This window comes from Magnolia sinica, chromosome 6 (assembly GCF_029962835.1).
Source record: "Magnolia sinica isolate HGM2019 chromosome 6, MsV1, whole genome shotgun sequence".
Lineage (NCBI taxonomy): Eukaryota > Viridiplantae > Streptophyta > Magnoliopsida > Magnoliales > Magnoliaceae > Magnolia > Magnolia sinica.
Window position 1 is genome coordinate 88,933,483 of NC_080578.1, and position 19,067 is coordinate 88,952,549.

The window sequence follows — 19,067 nt, forward strand, 5'->3', positions numbered from 1 at the left end:
GAATCCAGCCTTCCCACATGACCATAACCCAGAAGAAATTTGTTGATTCGAAGGTAGACAGGAAGCAACTAGATCCGCATCCAGCATACACTACCTTTCAGTCCCATCTCACTCTATATGGATAGCTTACCCAGATTTCATACTCAAGGGGAGAATAGGCTGAATGTTATAGGAAGATCTCCATGCACTTGTAAAAGCTTTATCTTGTCTTGAACTTCATTAGAGGGCCTAGCACAGGAGGGTGGAAAACCCAAATGAGTATAATAAACCAAGCAGGCCATTAGCCACGAGCCGCCATCAAACCATATCCCAAAAGCAGAAAAAAAAACCCAGCGAGAATCAACCCGCTCCCTTCTTGGATAAGGTCTTCCTAATCATGCCCATGCTAGCCATGTCCAGAACTAGGGACCCCCTAACTTTGGTAGGAAGGTTAGTTCTTGAGAAATATAGCTGTCAGGACAACCGCTACTAGTAGTTTTAGCAAGTTCGTCTACTACCGAATTGTCTTTGCGAAAAGTATGAGAGAAGAGGAGATTGAGAGGTTCTATAAGGCTGAGGATAGCTCCTAGTTGGTACCAGGATTTCCAATAACATGATGATTCAGGGGAGGATATGGCTTCAACAATAATTTGAGAGTCAGACTTAACAATAATGTTCGATAGACCCATATCTTTGCAGACTTGCAGGTTGTCTACCATATCGTGAGCTTTTGTGAAGGTATTTGTAACCATACCATAACTATCACTACGTGAAAAATGGAAAAAAATGATGGATTTAGAGACGGTTCTGGACCGTCTCTAAAATTGCTTGGTTTAAAGACGCTTTAGAGACGGCCGTAAACCGTCTCTAAAATTTTAGACGGCCCCTGACCGTCCTTAATATTGTCTTAAAAATTTGAACGTCCACAAATCATTTCGGACAGTCATTGACTGTCTTATATGGGTCATCTGAGACGGTCATTGGCCGTCCGCATTAGAGACGGTCCTTGACCATCTTATATGCAGTCATCTGAGACAGTCATTGGCTGTCTTCATTAGAGACGGTTATTGGCCGTCTTTTACTTACAATTTGAGGCTGTCAAAGACTGTCTCTATTAGAGACGGTCCTTAGTCGTCTTACAGCCCTGTCAAAGACCGTCTCTATTAGAGACGGCCCTAGACCGTCTCTATTAGAGACTGTCAAGGACCATCTTTATTAGAGACGGTCTTAAACCGTCTTATAGTCCTATCAAAGACCGTGCCTATTAGAAGCTGTCAAAGACCGTCAACCGTCTCTAATGCTCAATTAAGCCACTTAAAAAAATTATGAATTTCAAAAAAAGAAATAGTTAAGAAGCTTAGAAAAATAATTAACAATGTTTAAGAAAAAATTAAATTTTGAAAAAAAAAAACTGTTGATAATTTTGAAAAAAAAAATTCCATAAAAAAACGATATTTTGAAAAAGAAAATTTAAAAAATTTAACAAAATTGTGAAAATTTTGACAAATTGAAAAAAAAATATATTTTTTAAAAAAGAAAACTAGATTTTGCATTTTGACAAGAAAAATTGAAAAGTTATATATAACAAAAGTAAGATTAAAAAAACGATATTAAAAAAAATTAATTTAAGAAATTAAACAAAATTGTGAAAAAATTGACAAATTGTAAAAAATATATATATTTTAAAAAAGAAAATTAGATTTTGTATTTTGACAAGAAAAATTGAAAAGTTAGATAATAAAAGGGAGATTTCGATAAAAAAAAAATGATATTTTGAAAAAGAAAATTTAAAAAATAAACAAAATTGTGAAAAAATTGTCAAATTGTAAAAAAAAATATTTTTTAAAAAGGAAAACTAGATTTTGTATTTTGACAAGAAAAATTGAGAAGTTATATAACAAAAGTGAGATTTTGATGATGTGTTGTATATCCTTACCGCCCATACGTTTCTCCAACCCATTTTTTGGGCGGGTATAAAAAAATGTGTAGATTTAAATCCTAAGTGAACCACACCACTGGAAAGAATGATAATATAGTGCCTCGCCATTAAAATTTTTAAAGAGCCCATCGTAAGGTTTTAGTAATGTTTATTTGCAATCCAACTTGTTGATAATGTAAAGAAGATCTCGATGAAGGTAAACTACAAAGATCAAATTGATCCAAAACTTTTGTAGCCTTCAAAAGGTTTTTAATGGTTATTCATCATATTATTTTGATTGGTATGGCCTACCTAAGATTATTTAGTTCTGATGATTTTAAATCACATCCTAAATATATGATGGAAAAATATATGGACGGTGTCGATATACATAAAATATATCAAGGTGGGCCCTACACAGTTAGAGTAACACCCATGAAGGAGTTACCTAAAATAGTGCAATAGTACTATAAGGTTACCTCATGGGAACTTCCCGTACATCATCATAGCCTATAGAGCTTTGACTTGTGGACTACTGGTGTTGGGGTCACTTGCCAAACCGCATGCAAATCCTACACCTCCACTCTGTCCATCTATTTTGACAGATCATTTTAGGTTATGATGCCAAAAAGGAGGCGGATATGAGACTTTGGTGGACCACACCACAGGAAACATGGGTCACAACTGTAGTCATTTAGGTGGGGCCTATATAGTTCCACAATAATGTCCACCACAAAAATTCATCTATATAGATCATTTCAGGGCATGGGTCAAAGAATGAGGTAGATCAAAATCTCAAGTTGATCCACCACAAAAAATAAAAATAAAAAATGTAGGGATTGAACGCTTACTTATAAAAAAATTCAGAGGGCTACAAAAGTCTTGGATCAAGCTGATATTTGATTTTTCTCTTCATCCATGTCTTTTTTTTCTTCTTCTTCTTCTTCTTCTTCTTCTTCTTCTTTTTTTTCTTTTTTTTTTTTCTTTTTTTTTTTTAAAACTTATTAACAGGTTAAATCTCAAATAAACATCATAGTGGCCCTAGGAAAGTCTCAATGGTGGGTGTCACAGTCCCCACTGTTTTCAATGGTGGGGCCACTTGAGATTTGGATTTGACTCGTTCTTTTGATCATCCCAAAAAATGATCTCTCCAAATGAATGGACAGTGTTGATATAATACATACATCATGGTGGGGCACACAGATCTGAGTCCTTTTTTGGATCAACTGTTAAAATAATCCGTTAAAATGAATGGATGGAGTGGATAAATAACATACATCACGGTGGGCCCCACAAGACTTAAAAACTAGGAGACAGATTGGCTACTCCCCCTGACACCAGCCCCGTGGCTGGTGTTCGGTGCTCCGTGGGGCCCACCTGATGTATGTGTTTCATCCATTTTTACAGATCATTTTAGTAATTTACAAAAAAATAAAATAAAATTATAAGGATATAAATCTTAGGTGGACCACACCATAGGAAAAAAATAAATTGGATATCCACTATTAAAATCCTCCTAAGGCCTAATGTACTGTTTATTTGACATCCAATCAGTTGATTAGGTCATAAATACCCAGATGAAGGGAAAAAATAAATATCAGCTTGATCCAAAACTTTTATGGCCCCCAAAACATTTTTAATGGTCAACATTCATTAAACACTATTTCCTATAATGTGGTCCACTTGAGATTGAGATATAACTCATTTTTTCCATAGGAAACCATGGGAATAATGTTTTCACCATTGAAACCTTTCTATGGCCCATAGTGATGCTTATTTGTCATCCACCCTGTTCGTAATATCCCAAAGACATGGATGAAATGAAAAAACAAATATCAGATTGATCTAAAACTTTTGTGGCCCCCATGAAAATTTCAATGGTAGATGTTCAATTCACACTCTTTCGAGTAGTGTGGTCCATTTGAGCTTTGGATATGCTTCATTTTTAGCCCATAGTGATGTAAGTGTTTTATCCACACTGTCAATTCATTTTTCCAGATCATTTTAGTGGTTGAGCCCAAAATTAAAGCATATCCAAAGCTCAAGTGGACTATACCATAGGAAACAGTGGGAATAATGATTCCCACCGTTGAAATCTTCCTATGGCTTACAGTGATTTTTATTTATCATCCAACTTGTTCAATAGATCACAAATACATGGATGAAGGGAAAACTAAAATATCAACTTGATCCAAAACTTCAGTGGCCTCCCAAAATTCCAATGGTAGATTTTCTATTCATACTATTTCCTATGATGTGGTCCACTTCAGATTTTTATATGCTTCATTTTTAAGCTTATGTAATAAAATTATATGTTAAAATGGATAGATGGAGTGGATAAAATGAATAAATCATAGTAGGCCCCACAGGATTTACTTAGTATGCTTGGGAACAGATTGGCTACTCCCCCTGACACCAGCCAATGGCTGGTGGTCAGTGCTCTGTGGCCCCACCATGATGTATGTGTTTCATCCATGCCGTCCATATATTTTTACAGATAATTTTATAATATGAGACCAAAAATGAAATATATCCAAATCTCAAGTGGACCACATTACAGGAAATAGTGTTGAATGAGCGTCGACCATTAAAAATATTTTGGTAGCCATAAAAGTTTTGGATCAAGCTGATTTTTGTTTTTTCCTTTCATCTGGTCCTGTATGACCAAATCAACAGATTGGATGTCAAATAAAGAGTACAGTGGGCCTTAGGAGGATTTTAATGGTGGATATCCAATCACTATTGTTCTCATGTGGTGTGGACCACCTGAGATTTATATCCCTCTAATTTTTGGCATAGAGCTCTAAAATGATCTTTAAAAATGGATGAACGGAATGGATGAAACACATACATCATGGTAGGGCCCACAGAGCACCGTCCATGGTCCCACCCAAAATTGGGCGCGCGCTCAAAACAAAGCCGTGCCCAATCTCCCCCCATTCTCTCACTCGCCGCCCTCTCTCTCTCTCTCTCTCTCTCTCTCTCTCTCTCTCTCTCTCTGCCGTGCGTCGCCCTCAAAAACCACCACTCCATGTATTACATCTCATTCCTTTCATCTCTCTCGATCGAGGTAAGTATCTACATCTCATTCCTTTCATCTCTCTCGATCGAGGTTAGAAATCGATTTCCTCTCTCATTTTTCTTCTCATTTCTTCCGGCCAAGGTCCGCCAGCCTCCTACCTAGCCCCTTTCAAAACCCCCATCTCCTTCCAAAACCTCAAACTCATCCCTGTCAAAACCCCCATCATTGTCCGCACCTAGCCCCTTTGAAAACCCTAAACCCCTATAGATCGAAACTGATCGATTTTGCATATGAAACCTTTCGATCTAGCAATGCTCCCCTCCGACACCGTCGATCTTCATCATCTTCTTTGTTTACCAATCGATCTACAAAGGTAAACCATATGGGCTTATGCAGTGCACAAACGATCTGCCGAGGAGAGATTGTGGTGCGTGTTTAGAAGATGTTATGGGTCGGATTCCTACGTGTTGTAATGGAAAACAAGGTGGGAGAGTTGTTGGACCAAGTTGCAATTTGAGGTATGAGACGTACAAGTTCTATGAGGACTTGGGCACAACACCGGCTCCTCCATTAACTAACACAACTACCACTGTTAAGTTTTCAGATCTTCTTTTCTTGATTTTTGTCCGTCTTTTTGGTTAATCGAAGACAGAGACAAAAGGCAAAGATTGTAGGTTTGATCTTATTGCTGGGTCAGAACATATTTAAGACTGGACTCACCTAATGGATGGCTTGCGTGCAAGCTGTTTGTTCTGTGTTTTTAAAATGGACCAAGCAACGTTGACATGTTTGATGTTGAACTGAGTTTGCAAAAACATTTAAATTTTTCTAAGGAGAGTAACAGGAGTGGATTAGGTGTTACTTGGGTAACACACCTTAGTGGTGTTACCCTTACCGTGGAGCCCACTTTGATGATGTGTTGTATATCCACGCCGTCCATACATTTTTCCAGACCATTTAAGGATATTTTTTCTTATTTTTTTAGTTATAAAATGGTATATATCTGGAATTATTAGTTGATGCTTCTTCCTTGTGGATTTTTTGGAGTATATTTTTCCTTTAGTTTTTTCTTTTTAGTTTTATGATAGTTTGTTATATCAGTTCTTGATCTAGATTAGTTGATTTCATAGACACATTTACATCTGCTAGATTGAGTTCCTCACCTTTGTGACTTTTTTCTTTCACATACTTGATAACCCATGTTTGATCTATATGTTGGGACCTCTTTGATTGATATGTATGTAAAATGTGGTTAGATTAAAGGTGCACAGATATTGTTCGATAAAATGCTTATGAGAGATATTTCCGAGATAAAATGTGGTTCTTCTAGAAGTGTTTTCTCTTCGGCCCTTGCCAATGTAGTTCTTTGGGTTGGGCTGCAGCTCTTGTAATTTTTATGCTTCCTTTTCTTTGTCTTTTTTGTTGTTTGTTGTTTTTTTTTCTTTCGGCTTTGCCATTTTTAATAAAGTTGTCATCTTTCAAAAAATAAATAAAATTTGCAATTCCTTCATTGGATTTTATTGCATCAAACAACTCGCAATTGCCTCATGAAGACATTATGATATTATATTCTAGTATTGTAAGGATTCATCCATTTCAATCATTTAATTCTTTCTCAATTTTGACTATTTTACGTATTGTTATAGAAACTAAAAAGGGGAGTGGTGGAGGCATATCCTTCTTAGATGGCTCTGATCAAAATGAAGAACAAAAACTAGATGTAGCAGAAAAAACTGATGGTGAAGAACATGTTGATGGTGATAATGGACAGCCTGTTGAGGAAAATGTCGAAGTAGACTACTCGAATCTTACTGGGAGACAGAAGAAACTGTTTGAATTGACGATGAAGATGGCAACTCTCTTCCAACCCATAAAAATAGTAGTATCATTATGTGAAGTTAACATAACTTGTGTCATTTCCTTTTACCTTAAAATAGTAGTATCACTATGTGAAGTTTAATATGACTATTTCTTGCCATGGTTCTCTACTTGCAGAATGAGGCAAGAAACTTGCCTCCCTTATGTTCACAAATCATCTTTCTTCCTAGCTACAGTGATGTCAGCACGTTACCAGTTTAGGAGCTTGAAATATATTGCTAGGAGATCCATTGAAAAGTGTATTGTTAGAAGATGATAATTAGCCATTTGCTAAATATTATCCCATGTTATTTTTCTTCAATGCATATGATGTAGGGGAACTGATATGAGCAGTCCACATGGCATACATGTTGGCCTGTTGGACCGTCTTGTAATTATATGGACAGAAACTTATGGTCCAGCTGACATGATATAGGTTCATGCTCAATTACTTCTCTGTTTCTGTAAAAATGCATAATCTACTCTTTGTAGACTTGAATCATTTGATTTGGAGATAATTCTAGATCTTCGCTTCTGTTTCTTCCAGTATGGGATCGTATACCAGCTTGGCATTGCCAATAAAAGCACTAGCATTGCCGTCTATTTGCTGTCTTGGATCTGTGGTTGTGGCTGTTGCTATTTATCTGGTAATCATGCATGCTCATGACAAGTACTCTACGAAGGAGCACATTTACTATCGGGCAGTTAAATTGTTCGTCATCTGCCTCACGACACTGGCGGTCATCATATTGCTGAGATTCACCAGCTGATGATGTGGTTATTTCAAAAACAAGGCTTTATGACAGTTTTTTCAAGCAGAGATGCTCCTTGGTGTTGCTGGCCAAATGGGTACTCAAAACTTCAATGTGGCTGATTTTCATTTTCTGGATTGCTCTGATTTTTCTCTATCCTAGGACCGATTTTTTTTTCCTTTTATTTTTCTTTTTTAAGAAAGGAGAACTATCCTAGTTCACTATAGGAATCCTATTTATGTTGTCCTAATTTTGCATGTAACTGTAATAAAATATGATGTTTCTATTGTTGATGGAAAATACTCCACTAATCATAAACTGAACATTCTTTCCGTGGCCTTGTCTCCACTGAAAATGTAGGCTGTTGGCACTTGGCACTTTTCTCCCCCTTAATGACTGAAGATGAGATGCTAGATTTCTACACCATCAAAACAGAAGCTTTGGAGCCAAAAGAGAAATGTACTACCCGATCAGGGCTCTGTAAGTGGAACCCGAAAGGAGCCTGCCTCCACTCTTTACAGGTCAGGAAATGTCTAAAACGCCCAGTTCAAGAATTTCCACTGTATGCTTGGGTTTTCAGTTCTAAAGTGGGCCCGTGGTTCAGTAATCCAATTGATGATATGATGGTGCTGCTTGGATGGCTCATGCACATGAATCCCAGATTGGAAGATCCTCACCATAGAATCTTTGGCCATTTTTTCATTGAATGTGGACTATTGCTGCATTTCTTAATAACCATCAATTTTTCGACCACCAATTGAAGGGTTAGAAGGATCTCATTGGGAGAGTTTTGGTGGATGTGTCTTCCAGTGTGGGGCCAATCACATCAATGGATTAGATTAGTGAACCATGGGACCCACTTGCGGAAACTGAAAACCCCAAACTTCGTGTAGATGCTTTGGACCTAGGAATTGTATAATACCACCTTAGGATCATCCTATGACTGCTGACACTTGAACTCACGTCCTCTGTACAAATAGGAAACAAGCAACATAAAAAGAGACTGCAAAAGCCAGAAGCATGACTGCATGCTCACAAAGAAATGAGCTAAATTTTTTTTGGGTTGAGGGGAAAAACCAGTGATTGAAGAACAGACATAATCACTCCTATTCTTTGATACCATTGTCCATGACTTTTTGTGTTAGCTGGTGCTTCGATTACCACATTCTAGGATAGATAATTTAAAGTTTATATTTTGCATTCAGTTTAAATTATCTTAGAAGCATGATGTATAATTAAAAGAAGTCATTAAGGGGGCGTTTGGATCGTAAGTTACTTAAGATAAGCTACTTATGCCTCAATTAACTTATCTTGGTTTCTACTTATTAAGCTAAAGCGATCGAGTAACTTTATAGTAAAAAAGGTTACTCATAATTGATCATAAACCAAACTTATCTCAAATAAGTTACTTATCTACTGCTGTAAGTAGAAAAAACAACTTATTTTTGTGTTGCACACTGAAGAAAAAACAATTCACTGGATCAGTTATCTTCCTAGCTAATCTCCCACCGTCTGAATTGTATGTCTCAAACTCAAGTGTGTTCCTAGCAAGTCTTTAAACATGTTTTATTTTTGTGCTGCACACTGAAGCATTTGCTGATCATTGATTTGCACTATGCAGCAGGCCTATTTGTGTAATGTCAGCTGTTTCATTTACTTTGGGTTGGCATCTGTAGAGTCTATATAGGGATTTGGGCTGCAAATTGTAGTATGGGGTACATGGGGATCAGAAATTGTATTGTACAATATGTTCCATAGAACAAAGAAAAATGCACAGTTGAAGATATTTGACTCCAGTGCTTCATTGTAACAAATCTTTTGACAGTAATGAGGTATTCATGTTCCTCTGGTTTTTATAGGTTCGACTATTTGACAGTGTGCACTACCTAAAGGCATTTGGAGTAGGAGATGTGTGGGTTGCTGTTGGATGGAGCAGTGATGTTCTGCCGGCTGCCAAGCGCATGTCAAACGTCGCAGTAATTGTTCCAAAGTCTGGAACCAGTTTGTGGGCAGATCTATGGGTATGATGGAACTCCATTTTATTATGTCATAAGCCAGTTTCCCCCTCGAGTTCTGCATGCTTCTTTTATGCTCATGATTGGGGGTGTCAATGGATACCAGGATCTCTGTATACCTGAAATATTGAACCTGATTTTTTGATGAATATATCTGATCTGATTTAATTGGATCTGGACCCAGATTTTTTTGATGATACTGTTGCTCAAAGAGCTGTCGACTTCATGTTGGGATGGTGAGTCATGGAAACCCTCACATTTATGATTAGTGTCAGATAACAACATGAGCATCTGCATCACTGTATGTGAGAAGACCTGCCCAAAGAGAGCATTGGCACAACATTGGTTTCTTTCATCATTTTACGTATAATTCAAAGAGCCTTTAGACAATGTACAATGGTATAGGAAAAAGTTGGTTTTGTCTGGTGATCTTTTGCTGCTGCTGCCATCTGACTGTATGTTTTTCAATGTAGATTTTAGCAGATGCAATGGGGCTTGGAAAGACTGTAATGACTATTGCATTAATACTTGGAAAACTAGTTAGGAAGACTCCAGATGACCAACAAGTTGAAGAACAAAATCAGGATTTTGACAACAAGAAAACAAAGAATGGTCAGAAAGATCCTCAAACCAAAAGCCTGCCCACAGTTAAAGGAGGAACTCTTGTTGTCTGTCCAATGGCATTGTTAGGCCAGTCGAAGGTAAGATTTCGTTTCATTCCATAAAATGTTTACTACTAATCCTGTAGTTAAAGTTGCATTCTTTTAATAATGCAATTGAATGAAAAATTAAAATAGCGCATTGTTGTCTGTCCAATGGCATTGTTAGGCCAGTGGAAGGTAAGATTTCATTTTTTCCAATTGTTGAACACACTTCAGTCAATAGCGCATCCAAACACAGCCTTGTTGCCTGATTTTTTTATCATTTTAGCTGGTGGGTCTTAAATAAATTATAATAGTCATTAAAATGCCTGTTTTACAATGGTTACAGAATAATCTGGAAGACCTCTACAGCCTTTTGTGCTTCTTACATGTCGAGCCATGGTGCAACTGGGCCTGGTATGTGCATGAAACAACACTACCAACTTAAGAGTATGTTTGAACTTCTCACAAACCAAAACAACATAATTGTACAAGAAGAAGATAAAAGATAAAAGAAGCCATCCGGCACCATCCATATGTATATACTAAGTTGGAGGTGACGTTTTCGGAGTCCGAACTCATTCTTTTGAAAAATAGAAAAATGGGAATATTAGTAAATATGGATTTTCTTATTAAGAAGAAAATAGAAGATGGATTGAAAAAACATAAAAGAGTTTTTTCTTTCGTCTTCTTCTTCTTTTTTGCTTCAAGAGAGAGAGACAGAGAGGTAAGAGTGAGAAAATCGAGGGAGATAGTGGGGGAATGAAGTGGCTGCGTGAGATTTGAAAATAGTGAATGTAGTTTGGTTTGAAAATGACGTTTCACATGTGTGGCGTGCATTTCTTTTAAGATAGTAATTTGATTTTGCTTTAGATAAATTATTTCCTTTCTAGAAAGATCAAATTGAAAGATGGTGTTTTTTTTTTTTTTCTTGTTTATGAATTTATGTTTTTAATGGTTTTTCCTTCCTCTTCGTGTGTGCTACCTGTAGTGAAAAAAGCTATTGTGGTTATGCGTTTAAGGTAACTTTTTCCTAATATACGTGCTTTTGGTTACACTAAATTAAAGTCGGGTTTTTTGTTTTTTCACAATCCAAATTGAAAGATAACATTGCTACATGAACTGTTGAAGAGTCATCACCATTTTTTGAACAGTGCAAAGGAGCTCTAGACGCTTGAAAATCACCCTTTTTATAATTAGAAATGAAATATATATATATATATATATATATATATATATATCGAAATGCTCACACACAACTAGTTGGACAATTAAAATTGGTCCAACTAGCTGTGTCTTTTAATAAGCAGTTAATGTTAATAAATCTTTTCATATGATCCATGAAAAGAAGTTGTTTGTTTGGGAGGGCCCCCTTGTAGCATTAATGTGAAATCCACCCAATTATTAGGTGAATCACTGTATGTTAGACCCCATGCAAAAAAGACTCTCCCCATCCTTGGTTCACGTGAACCACACAATTGAAAAAAGTGTAGATATAAAGCTTACCTTCTAAACTCTTTCTCTTGGTGTGGCCCACTTGACTTACTTATGGGCCTGATTTTTGGGTACAAGGCCTAACATTTAGTGGGACAGCTAATGGTTGGAGTAGATTTTACGTTCTCATCATGGTCGCCTTTGTATAAACCAAGATTGGACGTCTCTCCCGACTGTTTCAATTGGTATGACCCACTTAAATCATTGATAGCTTGATTTTTATTTTTTTTTTGGCTACGAGCCCAACATGACATTATACATCTTAATGATCCCATTGGATCTCTTGAACGTATCATGGTGGGCCTTTTCAAAAAATGAAAGGTGAACGTCTATCAAACCATTGTTGGTTTCCATAAATTGTTAATAAGTGAATTAGGTGTTAGGCAAGCAACAAAGGCGGTGAGTGTTTCTCTAGCGATATGGCCCACCATGATATATGTTCTGTATATCTAGGCCATCAGTCAGTTTTTACATGTCATTTTAGTGCAACTTCCTAAAAATGAGGAAGATTCAATTCTCAAGTGGACCACACCACAGGAAATAATGGATATTGAACGTCATATGGTCACATAGACCTGCATGAAAGGGAAAACGTAAATATAAGGTTAATTCAAATTTTCTATGCCCCTAAGAGGTTTTCAATGGTAAGATCCCAATCCACACTAATTTTTATGGTGTGGCCCATTGAGCTTTAAGTGTGCCTTATTTTTGGGATTATACTATAAAATTATCTGGAAAAATGGATGAACGGTGTGAATACAACACACATCATTGGGGCGTACAAAATTTTACCACGTCAACCTGGATGGGAAGCTAGGTGGGGCACACATATTTGTGATGACTTTATCCTGTCCATCTATTTTTTCAGATCATCTTACAATGTGGGCCCAAAAATGGGATAGGTACAAAACTCATGTGGGCTGCACGAGATCATCCCTACTAGGATGGACTGAAATTATACAATAATAAAAATTATCATCGGCCAAAACTTTTGTGGCTGCGTGAATGTTTCAACGGTGGAAATTCAATCCTCACATTTTCTTGTCATGTGGCCCACTCGAGTTTTGCATCTATATCATTGTTGGGTCCATGTCTTAAAATGATCTAGAAAAACTGATGAGCGGGATAGATTTATCACAAACATTGGGGTGGGCCATACCTAGCTTCGTTTGTAGCCGGATGCACAGCAGGATGAGGAAGATTGTATTAAAAGAAAATGGAGTATTTAGAGAAGTTATACAATTGTGATTTATTGGGGAAATCTATCATATGTGTAACAAATCCAGTCTGTTAAACAGTTATTATGGTCCCTTATAAGTACATAAGCATGTGAAATATATAAAATATTATTTTTCTGTAATTAATAGTAAGATATTCTTGTACAAAAAAATTGGATTGTTAGATGATTCAACTTACATGTGTGGCTAAGTGATTAGTATTATTTACTAATATTTTGCAAATAAAATTGAATTAATATTTCTTATTTGATAAACAAACTGGATATGTGACATGTGTTCCTATTGTTCGTATCTAAAACTTGATGTCATGTACCCTCTCACAAGGAGGCATTATATCTGAATAAAATGAGGGGTTTTTTTTTTATATTCAATGCATGGCTAGTTGGACCAACTTGAATGGTTCAACTGGTTGTGTATGAGCATTTCTCGCGGCGGGTGTGTGTGTATTTCAGAAGTATTCTAATTAGCCCATTGGTACATGGGAAATGATATATACTACAGCATGGTGTATTGCAGTAGGGTAAGCCACCGGCCACGACTCATCCAGGTTGACTAGGGCCTGGTGTAGTTTGATGTGGTCGTCACAAGTCAGCACTTATAATATGGGTGACTCGGCTGAGTTGCAACTCGACTCGGAACTGAGCAGGTCGGGCCCACTCACGGAGTCTTAAAACCATGTCACCGACCGTTTCATTCTCTCTTTCTCTCTCGTCTTCTCTTTTTACGGGTGAGAGCTTTTGAACTGAGTCCTTTTCCACCCTTGTAATACAAGGGCCTTCCCCATCATCATGATTGATGTAGTGTTACCATCTTTAAGAAACAAAAGTTATTGCTTTCTCACCTAGTTCATGCTCTGGTAAGTTAGGTGGGCCCACCGTGATATTTGTGATAAATTCACCCGTCCATCCATTTTGATCTAAAACTCAAGGGGCCACAAGAGAGGTAAAAGAAGGGAAAGAGATGCCTACCGTTGAAAGCGTCCTAGTTCCACCTTGATATTTATATGCCATCTAAACCATTGATAAGGTCATTCCCACTGGGGAACTGAAAAACTTGTGTGTTCATATGAAAGTTTCCATGGTGGTCATTCAACCCCACTCGAATCAACTGTCATTATCATTATTATTGTGATGCGGTCCTTATTTGCTTCATTTTTAGGTTTTTATCCTAACATTAAAATGAATGAACGGTGTGGATAAAACCCAGACATCATGGCAGCCCGCCAGAGTTTGGGTAGCTTGTGGTTTATAGAAGAGGTTGATATGGGTTTATTCATTTGGATGATGATTCCTTAGCCATGTGGAAAGCTCCTTTCAAACTCGTTATGACTATATTTTGACAGGTCGAGTGCCAGGAAAGTTTCGGACCTGAACCCAAACTCTGTGGAACCCAACAAGTTGTATATGTAAAATCCTCCGCCCCATCAGGTTCTATCCTCAACGATGGAACAAGGAGCCAAAAATCATCTGGTTCCACATCTCAGGTGGGCCACTCCCATTGATGTGGTCTACAGGAGTTTCTTTTCATCAGCAATTTTTGTTTGTAGAACATAGATAATAATATCACCTGCTGGATGGAGTGGATTTACATAAACAACATGGTGGGCTAGAGTATTTTATGGGCCAAACTTACTATCATATACTCTTGTATGCGTGGCATGCATTTCTTTTAAGATAGAAATCCACATTTTTCTTCGTGTTTCTTACATGGTTCTCTGTCCCATTTTTGTTTGACTTGAAAGTAAAGGTGATGCATCTTCTTATTTATTCAATCATAGAATGCAGGATGTTGCTGTTACGGTTCTTACAGATCGGGACTTTCATGAGGATCAATTGAATGACTTTCTAAAGGAGGTATGCATTTGAAACATTGCTAATAATGTTATTTGAAACTGTATCCATTTATGTATTCGGATGTGCGTCGGAGCTATCCGGATGTTGAGCGGGGGTCCCTGGAAAGTGGGAACTGCTGTTATGACCATTGGAGGGGCCTGGCCATTTGGACAGGCCGTATTTATGTATTTGCTTGAAATTAATGGAGCAGACCTGTATGTGCGTCGGAGCTATCCGGATGTTGAGTGGGGGTCTCTGGAAGGTGGGAACCGCTGTTATGACCATGATAAAGTTGTCTATTTCCTATTAACAACATTGGAAGGGCATGGCCAATTGGAGCAGGCTGTGTTTATATCTGTATTTGCAGGGACTACACCCTTAACCTATAACCTAAACCTATTCTCAAATCCCAAAACCTATAGCTTATAACCTAAACCTAAACCTAAACCTAAACCTTAACCTTAACCTAAACCTAAACATAAACCTATAACCTATAACTTAAACCTAAACCTAAAACCTAAATGTATTCTCAAATCCCTAAACCTAAACCTACACATAATCCTAATCTCAACTCCTTAACCTATAACCTAAACCTAAACTTAAAAACCCAAACTTAAACCCGATCCCGAACCCGAACCCAATTTCTTAAACCTAAACCTTAACCTATTCTCAATTCCCTAAACCTAAACCTACAACCTAAACCTAAACCTATAACCTATAACCTAAACTTTAACCTACAACCTAACCTAAACGTATTCTTATAACCTAAACCTATTATCAAATCCCAAAACCTATACTTATAACCTAAACCTAAACCTTAATGTATAACCTAAACCTATACTTATAACCTTAACCTAAACTTATAACCTTAACCTAAACCTATTCTCAAATCCCAAAACCTATACTTATAACCTAAACCTAAACCTTAACCTAAACCTATAGCCTATACTTAAAACCTTAACCTAAACTTAACCTAAACCTATAACCTATACTTATAACCTATAACCTACAATATTAACCTAAACCTTAACCTTAACCTAAACCTATAACCTACAATATTAACCTAAACCTTAACCTTAACCTAAACTTATAACCTAAACCTAAACCTAAACCTAAACCTATAACCTATACCCGAACATAAACCCGAACCCAAACACGAACCCAAACCCAAATTCCTAAACCTAAACCTAAACCTAAACATATAACCCATAACCAAAGACTATACCTAAACCTAAAACCTAAACCTAAACCTATAACCTATACTCATCCCTAAACCTTTACCTATAACCTAACCTAAACCTATACTTATAACTTAAACCTATTCTCAAATCCCAAAACCTATAACCTATAACCTAAACCTATAACCTAAACTCAATTCCCTAAACCTTAACCTATAACCTAACTTAAACCTATACTTATAACCTAAACCTATTCTCAAATCCCAAAACCTATAACCTAAACCTAAACCTAAACCAAAAACCTATAACCTATAACCTAAACTCAATTCCCTAGACCTTAACCTATAACCTAACCTAAACCTATACTTATAACCTAAACCTATTCTCAAATCCCAAAACCTATAACCTAACTAAACCATAACCAAAAACCTATAACCTATAACCTATAACCTAAACTCAATTCCCTAAACCTTAACTAACACCCTAACCTAAACCTATTCTCAAATCCCAAAACCTATAACCTAAACCTAAACCTTAACCTAAACCTATAACCTATAAATTGAACCTATAACCTAAACTCAATTCCCTAAACCTTAGTCTGAAACTTAAATGTATTCTCAAATCCTTAAACCTAAACCTAAACATGAAAACTCAAACCTAAACCTAAACCTAAACCTAAACCCGATCCCAAACCCGAACTTGAACCCGATTTCCTAAACCTAAACCTTAACCTATTCTCAATTCCCTAAACCTATAGCTTGTAACCTAAACTTAAACCTAAACCTATAACCTTAACCTAAACTAAAACCTATGACCTAAAACCTTAACCTATAACCTATAACCTAAACTTATAACCTATAACCTAACCTTAACCTAAACCTAAAACCTAAAATTTAACCTAAAACCTAAAACCTAAATGTATTCTTAAATCCCTAAACCTTAACCTACACCTAATCCTAATCTCAGCTCCCTAACCTAAGAAAACCCAAACCTAAACCCGTTCCCGAACCAGAACCCTATTTCCTAAACCTAAACCTTAACCTATTCTCAATTCCCTAAACCTATAGCTTATAACCTAAACCTAAACCTTAACCTAAACCTAAACCTATAACCTATAACCTAAACCTAAACCTAAAACCTAAATGTACCTACACCTAATCCTAATCTCAGCTCCCTAACCTAAACCTAAACCTAAACTTAAAAACCCAAACCTAAACCTGATCCCGAACCCGAACCCGATAACCTATAACCTATATCCTAAACTCAATTCCCTAAACCTTAACCTATAACCTATAACCTAAACTCAATTCCCTAAACCTTAACCTATAACCTATAACCTAAACACAATTCCCTAAACCTTAACCCATAACCTAACCTAAACGTAAACCTATAACCTACACTTATAACCTAACTATAATCTAAACCTAAAACCTAAGCCTAAAACCTAAACGTAAACCCGATCCCGATCCCAAACCCGAACCCGAACCCGATTTCCTAAACCTAAACCTTAACATATTCTCAAATCCCTAAACCTAAACCTACACCTATAACCTATACCTATAACTTAAACCAAAACCTATGACCTAAAACCTTAACCTATAACCTATAACCTAACCTTAACCTAAAGTCTAAACATAAACCTAAACCTAAAACCTAAATGTATTCTCAAATCCCTAAACCTAAACCTACACCTAATCCTAATCTCAATTCCCTAATCTAAACCTAAACCTAAACTTGAAAACCCAAACCTAAACCCGATCCCGAACCCAAACCCAATTGCTATAATAATGTAGCTCAATCACATGGCAAGAAACAAGAATGTATCCCTTTCAACACATACCCCTTTTTACAAAGCTTTAATTTTTGTTGTTGTTTCTATTAACTTGAATTGTAGCCTAATCACATGGCAACAAACAAGAATGTATCCCTTTTAACACGTTTTATAGAGCTAATTTTTGTTGTTGTTTTTATTGACTTGAATTGAAACACTTTTTTGCGTTATTTGCTTGCATTAGTTTTATTTTAATGATCAGTTTTATTTTAAAAAAGTGCTCACTTTTTTGTAATAAGTTTATGCAATTCTTCATGATTCTGAATTATAATGTTTTGTTGGTTTAATAATTTTTTTTTCAGATGAAAGACAAAAAGAAAATTGTTGCTGATTTTTTTTTCTTTTTTATTTATGATGTTAAACTTATATGTATTTATGCGTGGATGAATGTAATGTAGATAAGATTGTTTGTGTTTGGATAGATGTAGTTTATGTTTAGATGAATGTAGTTTATGTTGTATTTACGTAGTTTGGGTTTAGATGGATATGAATGTGAATATGATGAAATATATTATATAACAGGTGTATATCAGGAAGAATACGATGAAATATATTGTAACAGGTGTATATTGATCCTTTCAAATTTGAAAATGTGCTTTGAAGGCTCATAAGGGACGGTCCATGACAGTCCTTTTTAAGGACAGTCTATGGCCGTCCTTTGAAGGCTCATAAGAGACGGTCCATGACAGTCTTTTTTAAGGACGGTCAATAGCCGTCCTTAAAAGGGCTATAAGAGATGGTCCATGACAGTCCTTTTTAAGGACGGACTATGACCATCCTTTTAAAGGATGTTTTACGGCCGTCCATTGAAGGCTCATTAGAGACGGTCTATGACAGTCCTTTTTAAGGACGGTCCATGACCGTCCTTTTAAAGGATGGTCGATGGCCGTCCTTTGAAGGCTCATAAGAGACAGTCCATGACCGTCCTTTTTAAGGACGGTCCATGACTGTCCTTTTTTTGTCAATAAGAATGACGATTTTCGACCGTCCTTTAAGTAATACGACACGTTAAAATTTGACAGCTCATGCGACGGTCCATGACCGTCCTTTTTGGTCATTTGAGATGGTTTTGGACCGTCCTTTTTTCACAGTTTTGGCATAGTGTATAATGGATGCAAAAATGAAAGAGCCCATGTGTTCTCTGTAGATTCCCCCTCCTCCTATACTCGGGTTCCCCCTAACAGAACCATCTACATTAAGCTTCAGCCACCTTGCATCAGGTTTTATCCATTTAACTAGGATTCGATCTATTATGACTGAAGGATTATCAGTGATGCCCAATGCCTGCATGACGAAATCTTCTTGAGCAC

The 19,067-nt window shown here is 36.7% G+C and overlaps 1 protein-coding gene across 1 annotated transcript; it reads left to right on the plus strand.

The window, feature by feature from the left end:
• Positions 1-9,233: 9,233 nt before the first annotated feature.
• On the plus strand, positions 9,234-10,632 carry LOC131249715 (DNA repair protein RAD5B-like). Its single transcript, XM_058250487.1, has 3 exons — positions 9,234-9,549; positions 10,017-10,244; positions 10,534-10,632. The coding sequence occupies exons 1-3, from the start codon at positions 9,490-9,492 to the stop codon at positions 10,630-10,632; spliced, it is 387 nt and encodes a 128-aa protein (XP_058106470.1). The 5' UTR covers positions 9,234-9,489.
• The last annotated feature ends 8,435 nt before the right edge of the window (positions 10,633-19,067 follow it).

Bases quoted from the DNA above. Each gene is read 5' to 3' on its own strand.
- LOC131249715 (XM_058250487.1), top strand. From the start codon at position 9,490: ATGTCAAACGTCGCAGTAATTGTTCCAAAGTCTGGAACCAGTTTGTGG. The intron at 9,550-10,016 runs GTATGATGGAAC...TTTTCAATGTAG, and splicing joins GTTTGTGGGCAGATCTATGG to ATTTTAGCAGATGCAATGGG. The intron at 10,245-10,533 runs GTAAGATTTCGT...CAATGGTTACAG, and splicing joins CATTGTTAGGCCAGTCGAAG to AATAATCTGGAAGACCTCTA.